The sequence below is a fragment of the Pseudorasbora parva genome, chromosome 17, assembly GCF_024679245.1.
Source record: "Pseudorasbora parva isolate DD20220531a chromosome 17, ASM2467924v1, whole genome shotgun sequence".
Lineage (NCBI taxonomy): Eukaryota > Metazoa > Chordata > Actinopteri > Cypriniformes > Gobionidae > Pseudorasbora > Pseudorasbora parva.
In genome coordinates, this window is record NC_090188.1 from 41,063,992 (window position 1) to 41,087,519 (window position 23,528).

The window sequence follows — 23,528 nt, forward strand, 5'->3', positions numbered from 1 at the left end:
AACCGCTCACCCCTCCCTTTCGTAGCACGTAGAGAAGCTACGGTGGCCGACAAAGGACAAAAATGTAGTTGTCGGAGACAGCAGAGAGGAGCTAGCGCTCATTAGAGAAGTTTGTCCGTTTTGGGCTACTGTAGAAACATGCTGTCGCAAAATTAGTGATTTCACTGTGGGGGGACCCACGGTGTATATTAGATAGAAATGGCTCATTCTAAGGTCATAAAAACATATATGTAACTAGAGCTGTGCCATATTGAGGAAATATGTGATATGCAATATCTTGTTAAATAATGCGATATTCGATATGCGATATGATATTGCAATTAATGTGTAAAATCTATTTAAATTATTATTATAATTAAACCATTTGTGTTTGACATTCTTTCTGGGACGAAAGCAACGCTACAATTTCTGAAAGTGACCAGCAGTGTCGTGTGTGTCTGTGTGTGTTTGTGTGTCAAACAGCGTGAGAGTGCAAGTTACTGTTTTTCGCAAATTATTGCGTTTAATTACTCTTTTTAACGTCAAGCAAGTCCCATAAGTAACAGTCGTGTCCAGTCTATTCTCTGCTATGCATCGACCTAAAACGGACACTTTTCACAATGCTGAAGTAGCCTATTAAAATATTCAGATATTGCATGCCGGTGCGATATGCATATTGCAATTTTTCGATAATTTCGATATATATTGCAAAGCCCTATATGTAAGGTCTTTATACATACATACATACATACATATATATATATATATATATATATACATATATATATATATATATATATATATATATATATATATATATATATATATATATATATATATATATATATATATATATATATATATATATATATATATATATATATATATATATTTATTTAATTTTCCTTTATGTTAATAGAGCCTCATAAATACTACACTCCACACCTTTAACTGAGCGAACAGTCCTCTGCAATGTTTCTTTAACCTCACCTCAACAAAAGTTCATTGATCTGCTACAATGGAAAAAAAAGATGCAGAAATGTAATTATTTGCAGAGTAGAGATACTGGGAGTCTGTGCAAAATTTGGTGGATTTAGTAAAAAAATTTCAATGTAAGTCTACAAAATGCTTGCAATGTTTGATCGTCTACTGTGAGAAAACATTAGAGTCGTTCAGTCGGTTCGGAGAAGAAGGACGCGCTACATCAGGACAGGCTGTAGGTCTGTGCCAAATCGGCCAGATGAAGCTTAAAGCATTTAGTCAGAATAGTTTCAATGCACACTGAATGTGCACATGAAATTGATATTTTGGGGCAATGTTCGATCATACATTGCACAAAAAAAGAAAACAAAGTTAACATACATTTTTAAATAATACTTATTTGAAGTACAACCATCCACACACAAGTCTTTCCTGGTGTGGTGACCATTTAAAAAGCATTGAAATGAACTGCTTGACCCTCACTAAACACACACACCGCTGAGATACATCAATGCAGTGAGGTTAGAGCGTTACACACACTTCCTCTCTGTGTGGTGTGGAGAGGGGAACCTCCAAATGACAAAAAGGAAGACTCTTGCACACACACACATGCATTTCAATCACACACACACAACCCTCCCCACAATCGCTGTGCTGTGCATTACCGGTGCAGTGGTGGTTCAGCATGGCCGCAGGGTTACACACTGGAGCTAAACCTGTCGGGCTGTCTTCCATTCTCCGCCTGCGTGTACGTCTGCGATTCTCACTGCTGCACGTCCTCTTCTACGCTTCTCCTCGTCTGTCTGTCTTTGCCCGTGTGTATCTTTCTCCGTCTCACACACACATTCTTTCCTTCTCGCACGCTGCTGCACACATACGCCTGCTCACACAAAAGCCAGGGAGAGCGAGTGAGCTCGAGGGTGAGAGAGAACAAGGGAAACTAGAGGAGGAGGAGATAAAGGGATAAAAAAAGAAAATCTTGGTTGGCTAAGGGAGTGGCTAAAGCTCCCCTGCTCGCACGTCTTTAACCTCTGCCGTTCCGACGGAGCCGCACACGCACACACACACACACACACACACACACACACACACACACACACACACAGTACATGTTGTGTTACTGTGTCCTGGGACGGGGGGAAGGGACGCTAAGACAGAGAATGAGACCACGTGGAGGTGTCAAAGCTTCAAGCACACTACAGCAAATTATAAATGCTCCAAGAGCCTCGTTCAAATGACTGGGCACCAGTGTTCCCTCTAAAACCTTGCTGTGTTGGGCTGACACCTCGGCCACCGGAGCAAAAAACATCCTGTGTACAGTACCAGACCAGACCAGAGCACACACTGAAAGTGCTTAGACCTGCAACTTTAAGGAGCCTTTTCTTTTTTAGTTGACCCCTGGTGTAACTTGGAGGTATTGAATCATAAAGCAGTTCTTTCAGAAGTTACTAAATATAAAGCACATTTTTAAGAATTAGTTTTTTTTACAATGCTGTTAAAGGGGTACTTCAGCGATTAGCATATGGCTTTGTATAAGTAGAAACCCTGTTTAGTTAGTTATTCTAGTTAGTATATCAGTTTTCGCATTTATAGTGTCTTTTTTAAGATTCAATGTTTCATGTTTAAAACATCACATTATTAATGCATTTGTAATTGCAGGTTAAATGCATTCATGTCCCTCTGAGCTGCATTAAAGGGTTGGTTCACCCAAAAATCAAAATTATTTCATTAATTACTCACCCTCATGTCGTTGAACACCTGTAACACCTTCGCTCATCTTCAGAACACAAATGAAGATATTTTTGTTGAAAGCTGAGAAAGGCTTCAGAAAGGCCTCCATTGGCGTTCAGTACATTCCCACTCACAAGACCCATAAAGGCACTAAAGACGTCGATACAAAGCCCATCTCACTACAGCGGCTGGACAATCATTTTACGAAGCGACGAGAAAAGTTATTGTGTGCACAAAAATCTAAATAATGACTGCATCCGCCAAGTTATTGACGTGAACTCGACACATGCGACTCCACCGCTCAAATACATGACCCAGAAGAGGAGGAGCGAGACCTACACGGAAGACCGTAACTTGACAGATAAAGTCATTATTTAGATTTTTTTTGCGCACAAAAACTATTCTCATCTCTTCATAAAATTATTGTTCAGCCGCTGTAGTGAGATCGTCGTCTTTAGTGCCTTTATGGGTCTTGTGAGTGGGAATGTACTGAACGCCAATGGAGGCCTTTCTGAAGCCTTTCTCAGCTTTCAACAAAAATATCTTCACTCGTGTTCAGAAGATGAACGAAGGTGTTACAGGTGTCCAACGACATGAGGGTGAGGAATCAATGAAATAATTTTCATTTTTGTGTGAACTAACCCTTTAAACAGTCTGTGTAAATGATCAGCTTCTGTTTCCGCTGCATTGCAAAGATGAATTTTGATCTACTGATCTAATTTGATCGGTAACAGCCATATTGTGTCTTATTTAATTTATTGATTAAATGTATGAATTTGACACGAAGATGACGCATGAATTTTATTTGGTTAAAAAAAATGTATACAAAAGAGTTATAAAAGGTAAAAATGCCCAAAAAAGGTACCATTTTAAGTTTTTAGAAAAGAGAAATTCTGCGACTGATGAGTAAGAAGAATATCAAACCCTAAACCTTAACACACCCAGCAAAATATTGTCTTATTATTGTCGTAAAATATAGAGATTTTTGTCAATATTGCACACCCCTACATACTAGCACAGTTTGATATACAAAATATGCGCCCCAATTACTGATCGAATGTTCCCCAATCCAGTGTCCATCCCATGACTATCCTGCATGAATGCCTGAATGGCCGTGTATGCGTTTATGAGCGTTAAGACGTTATCTGAGACTTTATACCCCTCAGAGTTCAATGAGTTACCATGGTAAGTGTGCCTTGTCGAGCCCTTGTTCAAAACGACACGGCCGTTTATTAGTCTTAGACCTGAGGAGCAGGAGTGGAGCATAGCAGCGGTGTTTAAACAAGAATGAAACATTTCATTATCCCACGTTTGTGAAGGGGCCAGCCTGTCGCTGAGGAGAGCTATGAAACAATGAGAAGGAGAGCGAGTGTGTGAGAGAGAGAGAGAGAGCATTCCTTCAGCACACAGCTGCCAAGTTGGAAGAAAAACCAACAACAAAAAGTGACTGGTTAGGAGCCAGAAGGAGAGGAGAACAGAGGAGAGAAAGAATGTCGTGGCCACGTACACCGCAGTCTTTCAGCTTGAAAAGGCCCATAAACCCAACAACAGGAGATCATCGCAGTGCAGGGGAAGGTAGAAACATCGCCTCACACTGGGATATGAGTGTCATACTGACACAATTACAGACAAGGAATGAAAAGAAAGTAGGTCAAAGGCCAATCGAATCATGGGGACTGTCCAACTCCCACTCACATGTGCACTTAACGTCACATTTATTTCAGCTTACAATGAAATTACAAACCACAGTGGAGGAGTATACCTACATTTGAGTGATCAAACAAGACATATTAGCTCTGTTCCAAAACCTCCTAAGCTACATTTGCCTATTCGACCCCGTATTCGAAGAGAAATGCAACTTCTGATCTGAAATGTAACTGATTTCTGAATACTCTACAAACGCCGGAAGTCTGTGCAGCAAACAAATATTGGAATAGGAACGTACAGCACATGGGAGACTACATTCACAATTGATTTCAATAAAGACGAGACAAAAGGTGTGATGTGATACACAAATAAACAAAAGTGTTATTTTATGAAAAAAAAAATCATTACATTTGGACTCATGCTGAGAAACTGACGATTTTATAGAATTTTACATATCTTACTTATTTGACAGGCAATAACTCAAATCTTTTTTGGTGAAGCTACATGTGAGTAGCCTGACAAGTCAGACCCACATCAAGATGTTTGGTCTGGAAACTCACCATTGACAGCTCAATCCAAGGGGCGGGATAAAGGGTTGTCTTTCAAACTCCCTCTGCAGGCGATAGGATAGCGCTACACCAACCAGAGCAAAGTTTCCACTACTAAAAATATTTAAGTTGAGATTACAGGATAATTTTAAATTAAATGTGTAAATTATCTTACTCAAATAATTAAGAGTATGAGTACTAAGAAAGCAATGCAGAAATTCCAGAAAACAAAACAAAAAAAAACGCCACGGGACACACAAATCAGTTCTGAACAGTTGTGATACACAGTCAATCATTTATATCAGATACACAAATATTCAGACGTAGACCGACGGCGTGAATGTAGCCAAAGTCAGCTGAACGTCTGAGCTGTTGGAGGGTGTTGGCTTTATCTGGCTGGTCTTCAGAATTACAAAAGGGATAACGGTCTTCTGAGTACAAGGCTTTACATCTATCTGTTCAGTTGCATAATAACTGTACATCTGCAGCAGTGCTTGTTGGGGACTATGGGGGAATACACAGAAATGACTAGGTGCTGTTTATTTGCTTGATCACTAAAGCAATGCAAATCAAGGAGTCGCAAACACATCCACCAAAATTGCTGATCACCGTTTTCCATGTGTCGAATGCAAAGCTTATATTTCCGTTTGTAGAGACTGCAGCAGACCACCACAATCTGACACACTTTACTGAGACCGTACAGCATCACTACAGCAATGCAGAAATTACTGTTGCCAACGCGAAGCAAAAACGCACCCGAAGAAAAAAGATAGATATTTTTTTTACAATATAACCCTCAGAGACCCAAGTGTTGATATTCCTAAATCAATCAATCAATAAATCAATATATAAAATAAAATAAACATTTTGTTTAAAATTTGCATTATGGTATGATTAGGAAAAACACAACAACACTGGGCATTTAAGTTTGCAACATTTCATCACTATTTTTGATATAGTAAGTTAAAGTTAAAACACAATCCAGCACACAATAATGTCTTGAAAAATAATAATTTTGAACCAGTATGGATGCAGTCATGAAAAGACGATCAGAAATCGATCAGAAATATTATATATATATATATATATATATATATATATATATATATATATATATATATATATATATATATATATATATATATATATATATTTTTTTTTTTCTTCAAATTGAAATTGGCTCTTATATTTTTATCTTTTTAAGAGTATGGATGCATCTTTCAGAATAAGGGCCTGTTTAGGGCCAGCATTTTTGCCTGTTGTCATTGATAATTTCATTTAGGTTTTTCCCTTTCAAGAAGTGATATCAAGTCATTTGAGATGGAAAAGGGCATGTCTACACAACAACAGGAAACTTTAGTGAAATTGCGCTTTTGGGTTAAGTACATTAATGACTTTTCAAGCAGTAGACTGACTTGTTATGCGAGTCGGGTCAAACTAGGTGTGTTAGTGTGTAAGACCCTAAGGCAAGTTAAGAATGACTGAAACTGACGTACAGGTGTACGCATACATTAACTCAAACCGCTGACAAGTGCTGAGGCGTATACCTGCTGTTAAACGGGTGAAAGGTGCTTCAGTTTAACAGATCTGCATGCAAATCTCAACATTTCGTGTCTGCACCCATTTCTCTCCATGTTTGTTTTACAGAAAACAGAAATCAATGAATTTCACTATCAGCCATCGGGCGAATGTCTAAGATAGCAGGTTTGATTACATCCCATCAATCAAAAGGGGGTGGAAAAACGATACAGTAACACTAACCGAAAAGCATCATGTGATCTCTCAATCAGCGTTTCCACCGGCAATAAAACAGCTTATGAACAATCTCACTTTAAGGGTTAGTTCACCCAAAATGTTTCATTCTGTCATTAATTCCTCACCCTCACGCCGCTCCAAACCCGTCAGACCTTCGTTCATCTTCAGAACACAAAGATATTTCTGATGAAATCTGAGAGCTCTGTGACCCTCCATAGACAGCAATGTAAATAACACTTTCAATTAACATAATCCATGTGACTCCAGTGGTTCAACCTTAAATTTATAAAGCGACGAGAATACTTTTTGTGTGCAAAAACAAACAAATACAACAACTTTATTCAACAATTTCATTGTAGCCTGTGTCAGTCTCCTACACAGTTTATGTTGTAAATAGTGCATGCGTGGAATCTGCGCGGGAGACCGACACACAGCCACACATTTAGGGATGGGCGATATGGACTAAAAAATGTATCACGATATGACGATAAATGTAGTACCATTCCCCATGTTTTTGGCTACAAGTGAGAGCTGCACACATTCTTGAGAGCCTCAGAAACACAAACCATGATCTAAAGCAAAACATAGCCGTCTTGAAATAGTCACTTCATCCAAAAACCAGCCTTTTCAGAAACTGAAAAGTTGCAGTTATACTTCTGTAAAAGTGCAGGTAATGTTTAAATAATGCAACTGTGCTGAAAAACTTCACACAATACAAACAATAAAGACAAGTTTGAAATATAAACACAAATTCTGTATTTATTCATATTTTCATGTTGCAAGCAGTGTCAAAAATCGGGCAAAAGTAATAATCCCAACCATGTCTCCAGATTACAAAAAATGGCAAATACTGATTTAATGATTAAAGCAATAACTTTAGTAATTTGAAATAAAACTTATTTTTCATTTTAACTGAAGGACTGGTGGTGGATCTTAAGAGATGATTAGTCATTCAGTGTTTCTGTAAAAATAAAATAAACAAAACATAATACTGATAAAGATAATAGTACTACGAATTCTACTACTAATAACAATATTAACTGCACTAAGGATTGAGGAGTTGTTGGGTTTATGAATATTAATCACGTTCAGTGGTTGCTTGAACTGATCTGCTGAAATCAAAACGGGTAGGGGCGCCGGCCAATGAGATTGCAGTTTGTGCATTAGGCTGAATAATTCCAAACGAACGCCGTTATTTTACAGGAAAATACAACAAAGAATATTGTTTGCATGTAGTACTTCTATTCTGCGTGGTATAAGACTCTCTCTCTCTCTCTCTCTCTCTGAGTGTGTGAGAAAGACTGAGCACTCTCAGTAGGACACCTCACACTAGTGTGCGTCAGATACACTGCGAATTCATTGAACGGAAATAGCGCGCTTTACGGCTTGACAAAGCGCAAATCTCTCAAGTGCTCAGCACGTAAACATTTATCTGTGTGTACTAGCTCCAGGTTGTAGAGATAGCTCTTCCTACAGCAATAAACTCCTCCGCAGCTTCCGCCATTATTGTTTACGCTCTGCACGAGAGATGTGAATGGGTCATCAACATGTTTATCGTTATTATCTTGGGAAGACAAATTCTTATCATGGGGAAAATTTTTACTGGTATATCGCAAACGATAAGATATCGCCCATCCATCTTAATGTCGCGCAACATCACTCCAAAGTACACATACAAATATTTAGAGCACTTGATAGCATTATCTATTCTTTACCATCTTTTTTGAATGGTTTTAATACATCGTGCATCCTCAGAAAACGGTCTAATAATGCGTTTCGTAAAAGCTTAGTTGTCAATAATAACCTCTAATGTACCAAATGAGAGGTATAGTTTACATCATTATCTTTTCCTCAAGGAAATCTAAATATTGGTATTGGCAGATATCATTCCGAATAATCGGCTACCATAGCGGCTAGGAAATTTGGCACCTGAGCCTTTCTGTTTTGCTTTGCTAATTTTTTGACAAGTTCTCACCAAAGCAACCATAAGATGGGCACTAGTAAGATGCCTGACGAATAGACACAGACATCTTTGTAAACATGCTGACAGAATGCTCAAATCCCAGACTGAGACCTGTAAAATAACTCATCGGCCCGCCGCAGACACGAGGCATGCGCCACTCCCCATGTCCCAGCATGCCTGAGGAGCGCTGGCCTGGCGGTGGAAACAGTCATCTCGAGAAAGGAAACTGAGACGCTTCAGAGGCCCACAGACCTCACACTAAAATAGAGATGACAGGAAGGCAGCCGGTGGCACACAGGAAAGAGAGTGTGTGCATGCAAAGGACGAAAGCAGAAGGGCTTCGCTTTTTACCCCATCTGCACAAACACCCCAACGCTTTCCCAGAAACACACCGCAAAAACACACTGCTGCAGCGAGAGCGAGCGAGCAGTCATTTAGCAGACACTTTCATCCAAAAAGACTCTACTTATTACTCTACATTACTTATTACAGGCCCGGTCCCCGAAGAGATTAAGAGTCATGGTCAATCGGCTCTTGCAGAGGTCGACATAAAACCTTCAGGTCACCAGCCCAACTCTTAGGGTGCGTTCACACTTGTCATGTTTGTTTTGATTAACCCCCACCAAACAAGCGGACCGAGAGCGCTAAAAAGATGGGTCTTACCCAAACCAACTCTGGTGCGGTTCGACTGATATATGAACGCAACACGGACCAAAGACATGTAAACGAACCAAAAACAGGACGTAATGTCACAAGATGCGACGCATAGTCAGCTGATTTGAAGACGTGGAGAGATCAGTGTATCCAAAATGAGTAACGTTAACGTTAGAGGGCAAGCGTAGAGCAACGAGGAAGAGCCTCATCAATATTGGGTCCGACGAGCATGTTTCGAAAATGCGAGAAAAAAACGCACAAAAAGCAAACCTGGTTCTTCTCATCAGAGGACCTGCTGCCCATTAGTCAGTACAGACGACAGAACGGCCGTCTCTTTTCTGCACAATGGAGGAAATCCTGGCATATGTACATTCGAAGGTGCGTTCACACTTGTAGTTCAGTTAGTTTGGTCCTGGTCCGCTTAGCGTTCACACTGGCATTTTTAACAGCAAACCTAAAGTTACCGAACCAAAGGCGTAGGGAGACGGTCACAAACTGATTAAGATATAACCGGTTTATATGACGGAGGAGCTGCTTACCGATCATTCAAAACAATGCTGTGTGCCGGATTAAACGCCATCATTTTATGCGTGTACATATGGCATTATTTTTACCCGCTGAGAACTCATGAAGAGCTCATAAATGTTCAAAACATTCAAAACAGCTCCAGGATTTCCTCCGTTGTGAAAAGAGACGGCCGTTCTGTCGTCTGTACCGACTAATGGGCAGCAGGTCCTCTGATGAGAAGAACCAGGTTTGCTTTTTGTGCGTTTTTTTCTCGCATTTTCGAAACATGCTCGTCGGACCCAATATTGATGAGGCTCTTCCTCGTTGCTCTACGTTTGCCCTCTAACGTTAACGTTACTCATTTGATACACCGATCTTTCCATGTCTTCAAATCAGCTGACTATGCGTCGCATCTTGTGGCATTACGTCCTGTTTTTGGTCCGTTTACATGACTTTGGTCTGTGTAGCATTCATATATCAGTCGAACCGCACCAGAGTTTGTTTGGAAGCGGACTGAGACCCGTCTGTTTAGCGCTCTCGGTCCGCTTGTTTGGTGCGCTCCAGGGTTCGGATGGCAGCGTTCACATATGTTCAAATGAACCGCACTAAACGAGCAACCGCACCAGGGTTCGTTTTAATCCAACCAAACATGACAAGTGTGAACGCACCCTAAAACTAATCCGCCAAACCACATCATAAACATCTCAGCCTCCGACACAACACCCATGGCCCAACTCATCATGTAACACAAAGAAATGTGAATTGGCAGGCGTTACATGACTTCCATGTAGAGCTGCACGATTAGTCGTTAACAGATCTAAATCTCATTTCAAACACACATGCGACTGCAATCTCATTAAAGAATCATCTCATCTGTTAAATAACGCATAGAAGATTAAAATATTATCAGATTTGTCTTATTTTAAATAAACACAAAAAACAGAGATGAAAAATTAACTTTAGTAAGAAATGTCCTTTCGCTATGGACGATATCACTGAACATTTATTTAACCAAAGATTTTTTTTAGCATAATTTTTTCTCTTTATAACGTTGAAATTGCAACATTTTTGGTCATCCTGGCATGTGTGGAAAGTGTTAAACCATGTGTTAACGTTACAACTGCTCCCCTATAATATTACGCCACCATGTGTATCCATTAGAAAGCCTACTTTCTCTGCAGCATCAGCGTAACAGATTCGGTCCGCCATCTCCATGCAGACATACATAATTATTAGGGATATCATTTTACACAATTTTCCATAATTGATCAATTAATGATCGTTAGCCTTATTGCTGCAATAGTATGTAACGACATACTTTAATTACCAATTTACATGTAATGTAATTATGTAATTGCTGCCTGGGCAACTAAATCAAATTAAAAGTTAAAAAATAACTAAAATAACTAAAACTACCAAAGCCCCTAAAATGACTAAATTAGGCAGTTTTTGAGTAGATTGAGCTGCCAAGAGGATCCTGCATTATGCCGATAGTCTGGCTAGGTGTGACTAACTTCAGAAATCTTTACTTGTGATGATGACGTACGTTGAGTGAATCAACGCTACAGAAAAATGTTTCAAAAAATGTGTAGTGAAAGCACTGAAATGAGTGCTTTAGCCAAAACTCTTTATTGGTGACTCTCACTGGGGTCAGAGGAGAAAAAAAGAAAGAAAAAAGGCTTGTTTCCACAGATTCTCCTCATTTGAACAGCGGTTATATAGAGCAAAGGTAAAGATCAAGCAAGCTTACACTTGAATTTGTGAAGACATATTGCATATCCATTTTGCAATGTCAAGCCCAGGTGAAGAGCTCGAACTCCTCGAATCTCCGTTCTTAATTCTCTTGATTTGCTCAACATCTATCCATCTCTGCCCTGCATAAACCACAATGAGGCTAATGGTTTTTGAAATGACATATTTGGACATGTCTGAACAGTGTTCAGGCTTACACAATATTAAAGAGTAATGCACGCTGATACCAGTATTATCGATACGGCTCAGTGCACGTCATGTTAAGACTTTTTTTCTTTAAGAAGGCAGTTCTCAGCCAGTGGCTAAAAAAGTTGTTCTGTGGTATTCTTGTTTGTTCAGCACATCCCACAGATGCTCGATTGGATTGAGAAATTTGGAGGACAAGTCAACGATTCAGACTCGTTGTTGTGCTCCTCACACCATTCCTGAAGCATTTGTGCTTTGTGTCAGGAGCATTATCCTGCTGGAAGAGCCACAGCCACCAGAATACCGTTTCCATGAAAGGCTGAACATGGTCTCAGCAATGCTTAGGTAGGTGGAGCGTGTCAAAGTAACATCCACATGGATGGAGGACCCAAGGTTTCCCAGCAGAACATTGCCCAAAGCATCACACTGCCTCCGCCGGCTCGCCTTCTTCTCATGGTGCATCCTGGGGCCATGTGTTCCCCAGGTAAGAGACGCACACACACACACTAGGCCATCCACGTGATGTAAAAGAAAACCTTTTTCCATTAACTTCTTGTTGAGTAATTTGAGCTCCAGTAGCTCGTCTGTTTGATCGGACCACACGGGCCAGCCTTCGCTCCCCACGTGCATCAATGAGCCTTGGCCGCCCATGACCCTGTGGCCGGTTCTCCACTGTTCCTTCCTTTTATATATATATAAAAGAAACAAAATGTCCCCACAAAGATGGCAATATCCGAAACCCTTGTCTTTGTGGGGACATTTTAGGTCCCCATGTGGAAAACATCGTATAAATCACACATGAGTTTTTTTGAGAAAGTAAAAATGCAGAATGTGTGTGTGCGTGCGTGTGTGTGTGTGTGTGTGTGTGTGTGTGTGTGTGTGTGTGTATTTATTTACACACCAAAACACACACACACACACACACACACACACACACACACACACACACACACACACACACAGTGCAAATATTTTTTTTACAAAAAAATAAATAAAACATTTTCACAAATATTCGCAGCCTTTGCCATTTAATACTACCGCTAGGTCTCTATTTTGGTTTAATTTCGAAACATCGAAAAAACTGACACACTTCAGCTTTAAATATCCTCAATAAGACCAGAGGCTCTGCTCTGTGATGAACGTGGTTTGTTTAGCCCCTCTAAATTAGAACAAGAAAGACGGAGTGCCAGAAATACACCAACATATGCACAGCTGGCCTCAACCGAGTGATAAGGGCATTTGAGGTCAAAAAGACTGAGTTAAAGCACTCACACACACAGCAGGGGATGACAGAAAAGAGATGTGTACAGAGAGAAAGAGAGAGTAACCACAATGGGGTGAGTCTGACAAAACAAGACATGTTCGACATACGGCAGTCGCACGCAAACTAGCATTTAGGGAAATGCCTCCCACATCAGCTAGACTTTGGAGAATCAGCATGAAGTCTCGTCCACACTGAGCTAATTCTGGTCAAGCACTGCCCACTGAGACAGGAAGGGGCGGTTTGAACAACATATAATGTAACCATCCAGAGATTTTAATGTTAATTAGCAATTAATTTGGTTTAATTGCTTCTAAGTTACTCTTCTGGAACAAGAACAAATGTAGGGCGGGGCTTGATTTTGTCCATGTGGAACTGATTGGATGGTTGAGGTTTGCTATAGAGACAGAGAGCATTTAGGCCACGCCCACATGGGGGGGGGGGTCCAACACTCTCCATTGACTTTCTATTGTGTGAAGTGCCCTCCTTGTCATTTCTGACTAATAACAAAAAACAGAAAAATGTCTAAAAGCTGATATGTGACAAGGTGTACAGAAAACAAGCTAAAAAACCTAGAAATAAGTTTTTAGCAGTCGATCCAAAAAAAACAAGCATTTAAGAAAATAGAGGCGGATACATGCAATAAGAGGTGAAGCGTCAGCAGGAAGAATGGGTTAATTTTGGGATCCTGACACTCAGTATGTCTCAGTTTGCCTACATGTGCAGTAAACATTTAGTCAAATATCCAAATGTCAGTGTTATATATTATATTTGCAGAGGCTGATTATGTTCCCCTACAGTGGGCGTAGTTCTCAGTGTCATATAACATGTCACGCTCTCTCTCTCTCTATTGCCTTTATCCACTTTTATGTCCTGAAATGCTTGTTTTTTGGGTTAACGGCTTATAAAAAGTTTGGTTCCCTGAATTTTCAGGATTGTTACTCCAGTCTTCAGTGTCACAGGATCCTTCAGAAATCATTATATATATATATATATATATATATATATATATATATATATATATATATATATATATATATATATATATGTGTGTGTGAATTTTGATCTCATGGTGACTTTAAGACAAAACAAGGCTGAGATTTAACAAAAGCATTACGAAAATATCAAACAACATGGTGCCATCATAAATGACACAGTACATCACAGCAATGCAGTCTGAAGCTTTTTGTAGCTTAATTTGGCCACAAAACCCTTTTACTGCTTTTCAACTTTAGTTCATCTCAACCACATTATTCTTTAGAGGAAGGTTGTGTAAGGACACACACACACACACACGCACACAAGAGAAGAAGAAACCCTGGAGAGCATGGAGACCTTGAACAAGACACTTGAGATACACTTGTAGCATTGTTACACTTGTTGTGTGTGTGTACGTGTGTGTGTGTGTGTGTGTGTGTGTGTGTGTGTGTACGTGTACTCAACTATATTTTGGAGACACATTTAAGCGACTAGAAGTGAATATAACAGAAGTGAGCTAAATCTAACAGAACCGTCCTCATTTGTAAAATGGTATAAAAATAAATATATATTTTTAAAATTAAAATGTATATACGTTATGTTTAGACTATAGTATTTATAATTGGTTATACATTGAAACTGTAGAAATCTAAGGAATGTGCCTATTTAGATAAATAAATGTCTCCAATTGAATTTAATTCTTAAGCCTATTTGATTCCATTATTGATTCTTTTATACTTTTAAGGAAGCTCCACATAATTTATCCTAGCTATATTACACAGTATTAAACAATACATACAGTATAAAAGCAAAACAATACAATATTTGTTGATTATTTTGTTTAAAACATCTAAAAACCACTAGAACAGTGTTGCATATTTTGTTAACTTGTGCACGTACTTAATCACAAATGTTTCCAAGAATGTTTAAATCCAGAGAAATAAGCCATTTTAACCAGGACACCTATGAGCTTTCAATGACATCATACCCGCGCTAGCCTCGATTTCTGAAACCATGCATGGAAACACCAAAGCCACTTTAATATATGATGGGTTTTATTAGACAGGTGAGCCACTGTTAGGATCATTCATGGACAGAAACTCATTTTTGATTTACCAAGATCTCGCTCACTGCAGTGTGAACAAGTGTCTCATAGTAGTGCTATGTAGTCTTATAACATCCCTTTCAACCAACAATGCGTGTAATATGATAAAACAGAGCTGCGTTACCTTTGTTTTTTACATTTTAAATTATAATTTATTACCACAGAATTCTGAATGTGTGTCTTTAACTACAGATTGTCATATGCACAACCAGTCAGTAATTATGACAAGCCTTATAACACACAATGATTCTTGGTTTGGATCTGGAGTCAGATAAGAACAAACTTTCACTTCAGAACATTTTGATTAGAGTCACTGATTTGTGAATCAGTGTGTTTGTTGTTGCATGCAACCAGTCAGGTGCAATAGAAAGATAAGCTTACCTATTTATTGTATTTATTCAATTCTTGTGCATGATCTTTTGCACCATTTATCTCTCTTTAGCGTCATATCATGGCACACATTCAGGAGTGCAGATAAAAGATGTCATGAAAACCATTTGGTTTCAGTATCTTACTGCAGGGCTCCAGACTGCCTACCAAAATTTGAGAGCGTGCAACTGTGGCGAGGTGAACGAGCGAGGGTCATGAGAGGAGCGAGTGAGACTGGGGACGTGATTGTGAAGGAGCGTCACCTGCGAGCCACACCGGTCTCGAGTCCTCTCATGAGGGAGCTCAGAGGCATATAAGGACGAGCGACACCAGTCAAGGACGAGAGAGGACCAGGCCTGGATTTTATGTTATGTTTACGTCTTATTATGTGTGTGCGGGCAGTCGTCTGTGAGGGGCTGCCCGCGGTTTATTGTGTGTGCGGGCAGTCGTCTGTGAGGGGCTGCCCGCGGTTTATTATGTGTGTGCGGGCAGTCGTCTGTGAGGGGCTGCCCGCGGTTTATTATGTGTGTGTATGGGTGGCAGTCGTCTGTGAGGGGCTGCCCACGGTTTATTATGTGTGTGCGGGCAGTCGTCTGTGAGGGGCTGCCCGCGGTTTATTATGTGTGTGCGGGCAGTCGTCTGTGAGGGGCTGCCCGCAGTTTATTATGTGTGTGCGGGCAGTCGTCTGTGAGGGGCTGCCCGCGGTTTATTATGTGTGTGTATGGGTGGCAGTCATCTGTGAGGGGCTGCCCGCGGTTTATTATGTGTGTGTGGGCAGTCGTCTGTGAGGGGCTGCCCGCGGTTTATTATGTGTGTGCGGGCAGTCGTCTGTGAGGGGCTGCCCGCGGTTTATTATGTGTGTGCGGGCAGTCGTCTGTGAGGGGCTGCCCGCGGTTTATTATGTGTGTGTATGGGTGGCAGTCATCTGTGAGGGGCTGCCCGCGGTTTATTATGTGTGTGTATGGGCGGCAGTCATCTGTGAGCGGCTGCCCGCGGTTTACTTTCTTTTTGTTTATTTATTCTGAAATTAAAGTTTGTTAAACGTTCGCCGGTTCCCGCCTCCTTCCTTCCATCAACGAACCCCGTTACAGCAACCAGTAACTTTGGCCGTGTTTATTAAAAGATTCACTCCAATTACATGCTCTCTTGAATGCTATATTTGCTGACGTGACACACATGAGATCTATTTAACCAATACTGTCACATTATTTGTTCTACAGATTTTATAGAAGTACTCAAACGTAATGAAGTCCCAAGCTGAGCTTGACCTGTTCGCTATCAGTATCGTTCAAAAACTGGTTCATTATGTTAAAGGGTAAATTCACCCAAAATGAATATTCTCTCATTAATTCCTCCTGTGGTTGGACACTCCGTTCATTACAGATGAAGATATTAGTGTTGAAATCCGATGGCTCAGAAAGGCCTTCATTGACACCAATGTCATTTCCTCTCTCAAGACCCATAAAGGCACTAAAGACGTCGTTACAAAGCCCATCTCACTACAGCGGCTCTACAATCATTTTATATAGACAAGAAAAAGTTTTTGTGAGCAAAAAACAAAATAACGACTTATATAGTGATGGGCCGATTTTAAAATTAAAGTTTCGAACGGTTATGAATCAGTGAATCGACTCATGATTCGGATCGCCAATGTCACGTGATTTCAGCAGTTTGACACGCGACATGAATCATTAATCGATTCACTGATTCATAACGGTTAAATTTTTTATATATATATGTATGTATGTATGTATGTATGTATATATATTTATATATCGGCCCATCACTATACAAGTCGTTATTTTTTTTGTGCACCAAAACTATTCTCATGGCTTCATAAAATGATTGCAGAGCCACTTTAACTGTAACAAAGATGGCCTTTGTACTCTCGTTCAGACTCAAAAGTATCAGTAAAGGGCGTATTTGTTCACTGAATTCAACAAATCAAAAGCTCCGTCACATCTCATACCCGAAACACTATTGGATCAAGATTTTGTCATTCTTTGAGTATTTATTTAGCCTGACAAGCCAGACCCACATCAAGATGTTTGGTCTGGAAACTCACCATTGACAGCTCAATCCGAGGGGCGGATAAACGGTTGTCTTTCAAACTCCCTCTGCACGCGATAGGATAGCGCTACACCAACCAGAGCAACGAAGGTGAGGCAGAGCTTGTTGACAGATTAAACATTCGCCGTATCCGGTCGGCAAAACTCTGAACACATCTTCCCTTCTTAAGAATGACTTCAGTGCCGTTCTTTGTTCTTTTCTCAGAGAAAAGCTTAACTCCAAGTCTTCCAGAGTTGCGGTCAAAGCTGATTCAAAAGACCGCCGTTCGCCAGTTTCTGTGTTTACTAGAAGCACGCAAACGCAACTCGGCCGTCGTTATTATGGCCCCGCCCACCGACTCTATACACGATGTGATTGGCCTGGCAAGAGTTAGGCGAATACAGCTCAGAAGGGTATTGAGACTTGCTAGACGACAAAATTTGCTACCGCTAGGGTGCGTCTAGATTTCTAGGCTAGTATTTATTAGTAATACAGTGTTAGCATTAGCATGTTGATTTACGGGGTGCGCCCCTAAATTGTTCATTTGGGGGCACTGCGCTCCTAGTGAAAAACGTTAGTCTGGAGCCCTGTACAGAGTCCTCATTTCACAACCCTGAGCACAAGCAGTGGCCTGGAGCCATTAAATCGACAGGTATGAGCATCGGTAGCGGCTATTCTCAATCTACACACAACTAAGCCACTTTGTTCTCCAAGCCACACAAATTATACATCAAAGCCGACTATCCGGCTGTCTAGTGTCTAATTTAAGAAACACGCCGAGATCCATGAATCCTGCCCCCCTGCAATGCCCCAGCAAATGGGTGTGTGTCAAGAGTGTGTGTGGGTGCAGATTTGGCCGCCCACTCCTGCACACTTCGACAGCATCGACTGCATTCCTCGCATCCCTGTTTCCAATTAGCCTGGAAGAGCGCTGCGGTGCTGAGAGGCCGTGAGAGCCGAGTGGAAACAATACTACTGCCGCGGTGTTAAGAACATTCACATTTCACCTGGATTTGTTGTGGACTGGAAAAAGTTGGATGTACATATGTAGGTTGTTTTTCTCCTTCTTCATCAGCCCTACAAAAAGAAAAACCACTGCTACCAGACGCTTTTCAAACACACCAAAGGCTCATCGACGGCAGCGCCAAAACCAAAAGACCACCGCATTCGCACGCAAAAAGAGCACACTATGCTTTGATGTTTCGACATTCCAGAAAATCTCGCCTTCCAAAACAGTCCGCAGTCTGTGCGCATACATGATGAGAGCAACGAATCTTTAATGGCGTAACCCAACAGTTCATCTCGTGTAAATCCGCCAAAACTTTGTGTTGCGCTGCCATGAATCATAAAACGATCTCTGTGGTATTCTGGGCTTGTGTGCTACAATCTCTGTGTACAGACTCAAAAAAGCTGTGTGCAATCCTACAACGCATTAAATCCCACAAATATGTTTCTGAACATGCCATTAAATCATTTTTACGGTAATCCAAGCCGCTGTTTGTGTGCAATTAGTTGCTGCAAGAACAAATCCAGACCTGATGAACCCGAAAGAGTTGTTTAAACAAGTTTTGGTGTATTTTTTCAGCCAATTCTGCTGTTAACCTCACACACACACATACACACATGACCAGCGTTCCACAGATGAGTGGTACGGCGCCAGAAAGCTTGCTCTGCTTTCTGCTGACGGCAGCTATCACAGACACCCCTGCCTGAGTGAAAACACAGGTGTGTGCAGCCGTCTTACAAATGTGTAACCCAGTGTGTGTGTGTGTGCGTGTGCGTGTGTGTGTAACCATCAGAAGAATGCAAACAACCGGTCTCAAATGTTAGCGGTGTTTACCATGGTATATGATGACTGCGTGGTCTAATTATTTGAGATCATCACTCTAAACATTCAGTTCTCATTTATTTGTATAGAGTTTTTCACAATAAATATTCAGTACAAAGTAGTTTACAGAAAATAGATGGACGGACGAACGGGACACTAAAACAGGTGGACGGGACACAAAGTTTTCAAATAAATATCCAAATAAAATGAATTACTAAATTAACTGTATCAACTAGATTACTGATCTACCCACATTATCTCTATCTGATAAATTGAAATGAGCTGATAACATCACCGTTCGCTCCAGAACGACTGGTCAGCTGAATCAAATTTTATTGTAATATTGTCCTGTTTAACACTGTGAAGCTGCTTTGAAACAATCGTCACTGTAAAAGAGCTATATAAATAAAGTTGACTTGATGGACGGATGGACGGATGGACAGATGGACAGATGGACTTATGGACGCATATACAGATGGATGGATGGATGGATGGATGGATGGATGGATGGATGGATGGATGGATGGATGGATGGATGGATGGATTCAGATAAATGGAAGAATGGACAGATGGATGGATGGCTGTACATTTGTATGGATGGAAGAATGGAGGAATGTAAATTTGGATGGATTGATGGATGGACTAATAGAAGCATGTACAGATGGATGGATGGATGGATTCATGGATGGACAAATGGACACATATATGGATGGATGGATGGATGGATGATGGATGGTTAGATGCATGTACATTTGGATGGATGGATGGATGGATGGATGGATGGATGGATGGATGGATGGATGGATGGATGGATGGATGGATGGACAGACCGATGGACTTATGGACGCATATACGGATGGTTGGATGGATGGGTGGATGGATGGATGGATGGATGGATGGATGGATGGGTGGATGGACCAATGGACTTAAGGACGCATATACAGATGGATGGATGGATGCATGTACATTTGGATAGATGGATGGATGGATAGATATATAGATGAATGGATGTACATTTGGATGGATGGATGGACAGATGGACATTTGGATGGATGGATGGATGGATGGATGGATGGATGGATGGATGGATGGATGGATGGATGGACATATGGTTAGACGCATGTACATTTGGATGGATGGATGGATGGATGGATGGATGGATGGATGGATGGATGGATGGATGGATGGATGGACCAATGGACTTAAGGACGCATATACAGATATACAGACATACACACTTCAATACACATACACATGTGGGATTCACTCGAAAAATGTGATGACTGACTGATTATAAATATTATAAATGTCGAAATCAGGCTCATGAAAATTCATGGATCACTGAATCTGTGGTAAGTTGTTAGGACCACTATATCGAGCCCAACCTTTAGTTTAAACTGATAATCGTTTGCTCTACTCGTGTTTTCCTTTATTAACTCCAGTCGCGCAGCAGCTCTTCTGCCACTCAGCCCCGGCTGAGGGAAAGTGTCCGGCGGGAAAGTGACGCCGATGCATTCCATCAATACCGGTGAAGGTTTCTCTTGCTCACAGACACACATGCTTGAGCGCACATTGAATTAAGTGAACGCACAGTATCGGTGCCCAAGCAGAGCATACATACACAGCTCATACCGCCTGCACTAATATAAGCCATACTATCAGTTAAATAACCACAGATGGATCGTGTGCAGTAACTGAATTAGACTGGAGGACTAAGTTACATGCAGGACCCTCTTTGCAACTGGCAAACGTTTCCCCAAAATGTTGCTAACGCAACCACACCTTAAAAAAATCCCCTCATATCCCCCCCCCCCCCCCCCTCCCCCTCATATCCCCCTGAGACAAGAGATTTATGCATTTTATTACTGGAAAAATTCCTCCGATGACGCAAATTGACGATATTTGCATCATCGGAGGAATTTCTGGCCAGAGGCTAAAGCTTACAGCCAGCAGAGGGAGCTATTTCCTCATGTTTTACACCTGCACATGTGGGATGGAGATCACACTCACAGCTCAGCTCGCAGCTGCAGGCACTCATGCAAACGGAGCTATGCTGAAAGGTAAGTCTTTTAACTTCTCAAATTAATTTCTATGAAAGTTAAGCTTCCAAAGGCAGGAACTGAAACGCGTCAGACTGAACTCGTCCTGTGAATCTATGCCGCGAGCACGGAAGCGTTTACCTCAGCTCTCATCACGACAGCTCATCAGCTCATTATCAGGATGAATGTAATCTGACTGCTGCAGCGCCGTGTGCTGTGAGACTCACGCGGCGACTCGATCATTATATTGGCCACTCCCAAAGCCACCGCTACTGGATTACTGTGACCGAGTTGGAGAACAGACACTACAATTAAAAACTGTTTGGGAACTGTAGTCTCTCATCCCCATGAGACAAAAAAACATTTTCTGTCTTTTCTCAGTCTAGAAAGCACCAAATTCAAAAATAATTTCACATTTCTACTACATTAATGACCCAGTTTAAATACAGATTATCTTCCCAGCGCTGAAGTACCCTTTGAGACATGTATAACATGCATCTTTGCTCATGCCCAGTCCCATTTTATATGAGCAGCACGATGTCCTCCGTGCCGATCTGTACGTGTCATGTTCTGCGCACTGAAATCAAAGTTAGCACGTAGAGCTGAGATCTGCTGGAGAAGTCAACCTGCACACCTGACACTCGTCTGACCGCAGAACTGCTGTCAGTGATTTCTCTCTCCATCTCTGCCAACTCTCCTTTCCTCTTTTCCAGATGGTCTCTCAGATAAAATCATTTCGCTATCTGTGAGAAGACTGTGTTTAGTTTACGGCACAATTATCATTATAAACTATGCTTTTTGCCTCAATGAACGAATAACTGCTCATTGATAGCTAGTAAAGTAGTTGTTAAATTTATTGGTTATGATTAAAGGCTGACTTTAAAATGAAAATGTCCTGATGTTTTACTCACCCCCATTCCATCAAAGATATTCATGTCTGTCTTTCTTCAGTTTTTTAAGGAAAATATTCCAGGATTTTCCTCCACATAATGGACTTCCAAATCAATAAAGGCCCAGTTCAATGCAGTTTCAAAGAGCTTTAATTTATTTTAACCCTTTAAACCATTTCCTAAATATTGAGATTAGTTTTATCCATAATCGCACTGAGCAGAATAGCAGTTCAGATACAACCACTGAAACATCAGAAAAACACAAATAAATGCTGGTTTCTAAATGTCTAATTTCTGACTTTATGTCTCCGTTTCCCTATCTCTTGACATATTTATCTCATTTACTCACCCTTTAAACATCTGTTTCTCCTCTCTCTGTCTCTGTTGTCACTTAGCTCAAAGTGCTTACGCAAGCGTTCAGATTTATTCAAGCGAGATCAAAATGAGATGTTAGGGGAAGTACATGCACTCAAACCCCAGTGTGGCACTTACAGGAATTAATGGGCACTCGGGGTGAAGCGGTTCCAATAGAGAAACTCAAGCAGAGTTTGTAACGGAGCAGTAACATAATTACAGTAATAACAGTTTATCTATACACACACACACACACACACACACACACACAGCACTGAGACGTCTTCTTCTAAATGCTTAATTAGCAGTCACTTGGATTACTTCAAACCAAAGACCCTGAAGAGGGTGACTAGATACCAATGATTCCTCTCTAGAGAGGACATTAAATGCATCACTGCTGGTGTGCGTGTGTGTGTGTGTGTGTGTGTACACTCGTGGTGTTTACCAGGTGCACTAAGCTTTTTTGAGTGTTTGTTTCACAGCTGGTACAAAAGAAGATCTGAGCCCAGTTGTTCAAAATGATCAGATTTCGGATATCGGACTGGACCAAACTTTAAAATTGGTTGTTTAAAAGAAAGAAAAAATATCTGAAATGGGATTAGATTAAAAAATAAATCTGGATAAAATCATTTGTGTTGTTCAAAACTTTTTAGTAGGAGTGGGATCCTTTTGATCCTTCAGGATTGTCCTGATCCCAGCAGAAAGGTGGATTTCAGGAACACAAATATAATAAAACTTTGAAACTGTTAAAAACAACACAAAATTTGTATCACGTAACTAACACACACACACACACACACACACACACACACACACTATTCCCACCACAACCACTTATCCTGTTCTCTAAAATGGCTGCAGCGCCCTCTGTCTGCAAACTATGCACAGATTCTGAGAGCACCTTCTACTGCAGTGCACCTGATCAGCAAATAAATCATTTTTACCAGTAATG

General features: G+C 40.8%; 1 protein-coding gene across 6 annotated transcripts in view; it reads right to left on the reverse strand.

Moving 5' to 3' along the window:
* Positions 1-23,528, reverse strand: part of LOC137045653 (echinoderm microtubule-associated protein-like 4) — a 130,990-nt gene that overhangs the window by 88,155 nt on the left and 19,307 nt on the right. For 3 of the 6 annotated variants that reach the window (XM_067422454.1, XM_067422455.1, XM_067422453.1), the window contains exon 1: positions 1,626-1,883. The exons of 1 other annotated variant lie outside the window; for it this stretch is intronic. In XM_067422454.1, the coding sequence (XP_067278555.1) occupies positions 1,626-1,695 (70 nt within the window). In that variant the 5' untranslated portion in view covers positions 1,696-1,883. Of the gene's footprint in view, positions 1-1,625; positions 1,884-23,528 lie in introns of those variants that run through there. 2 more of the 6 variants (XM_067422458.1, XM_067422457.1) reach the window with 1 other exon arrangement.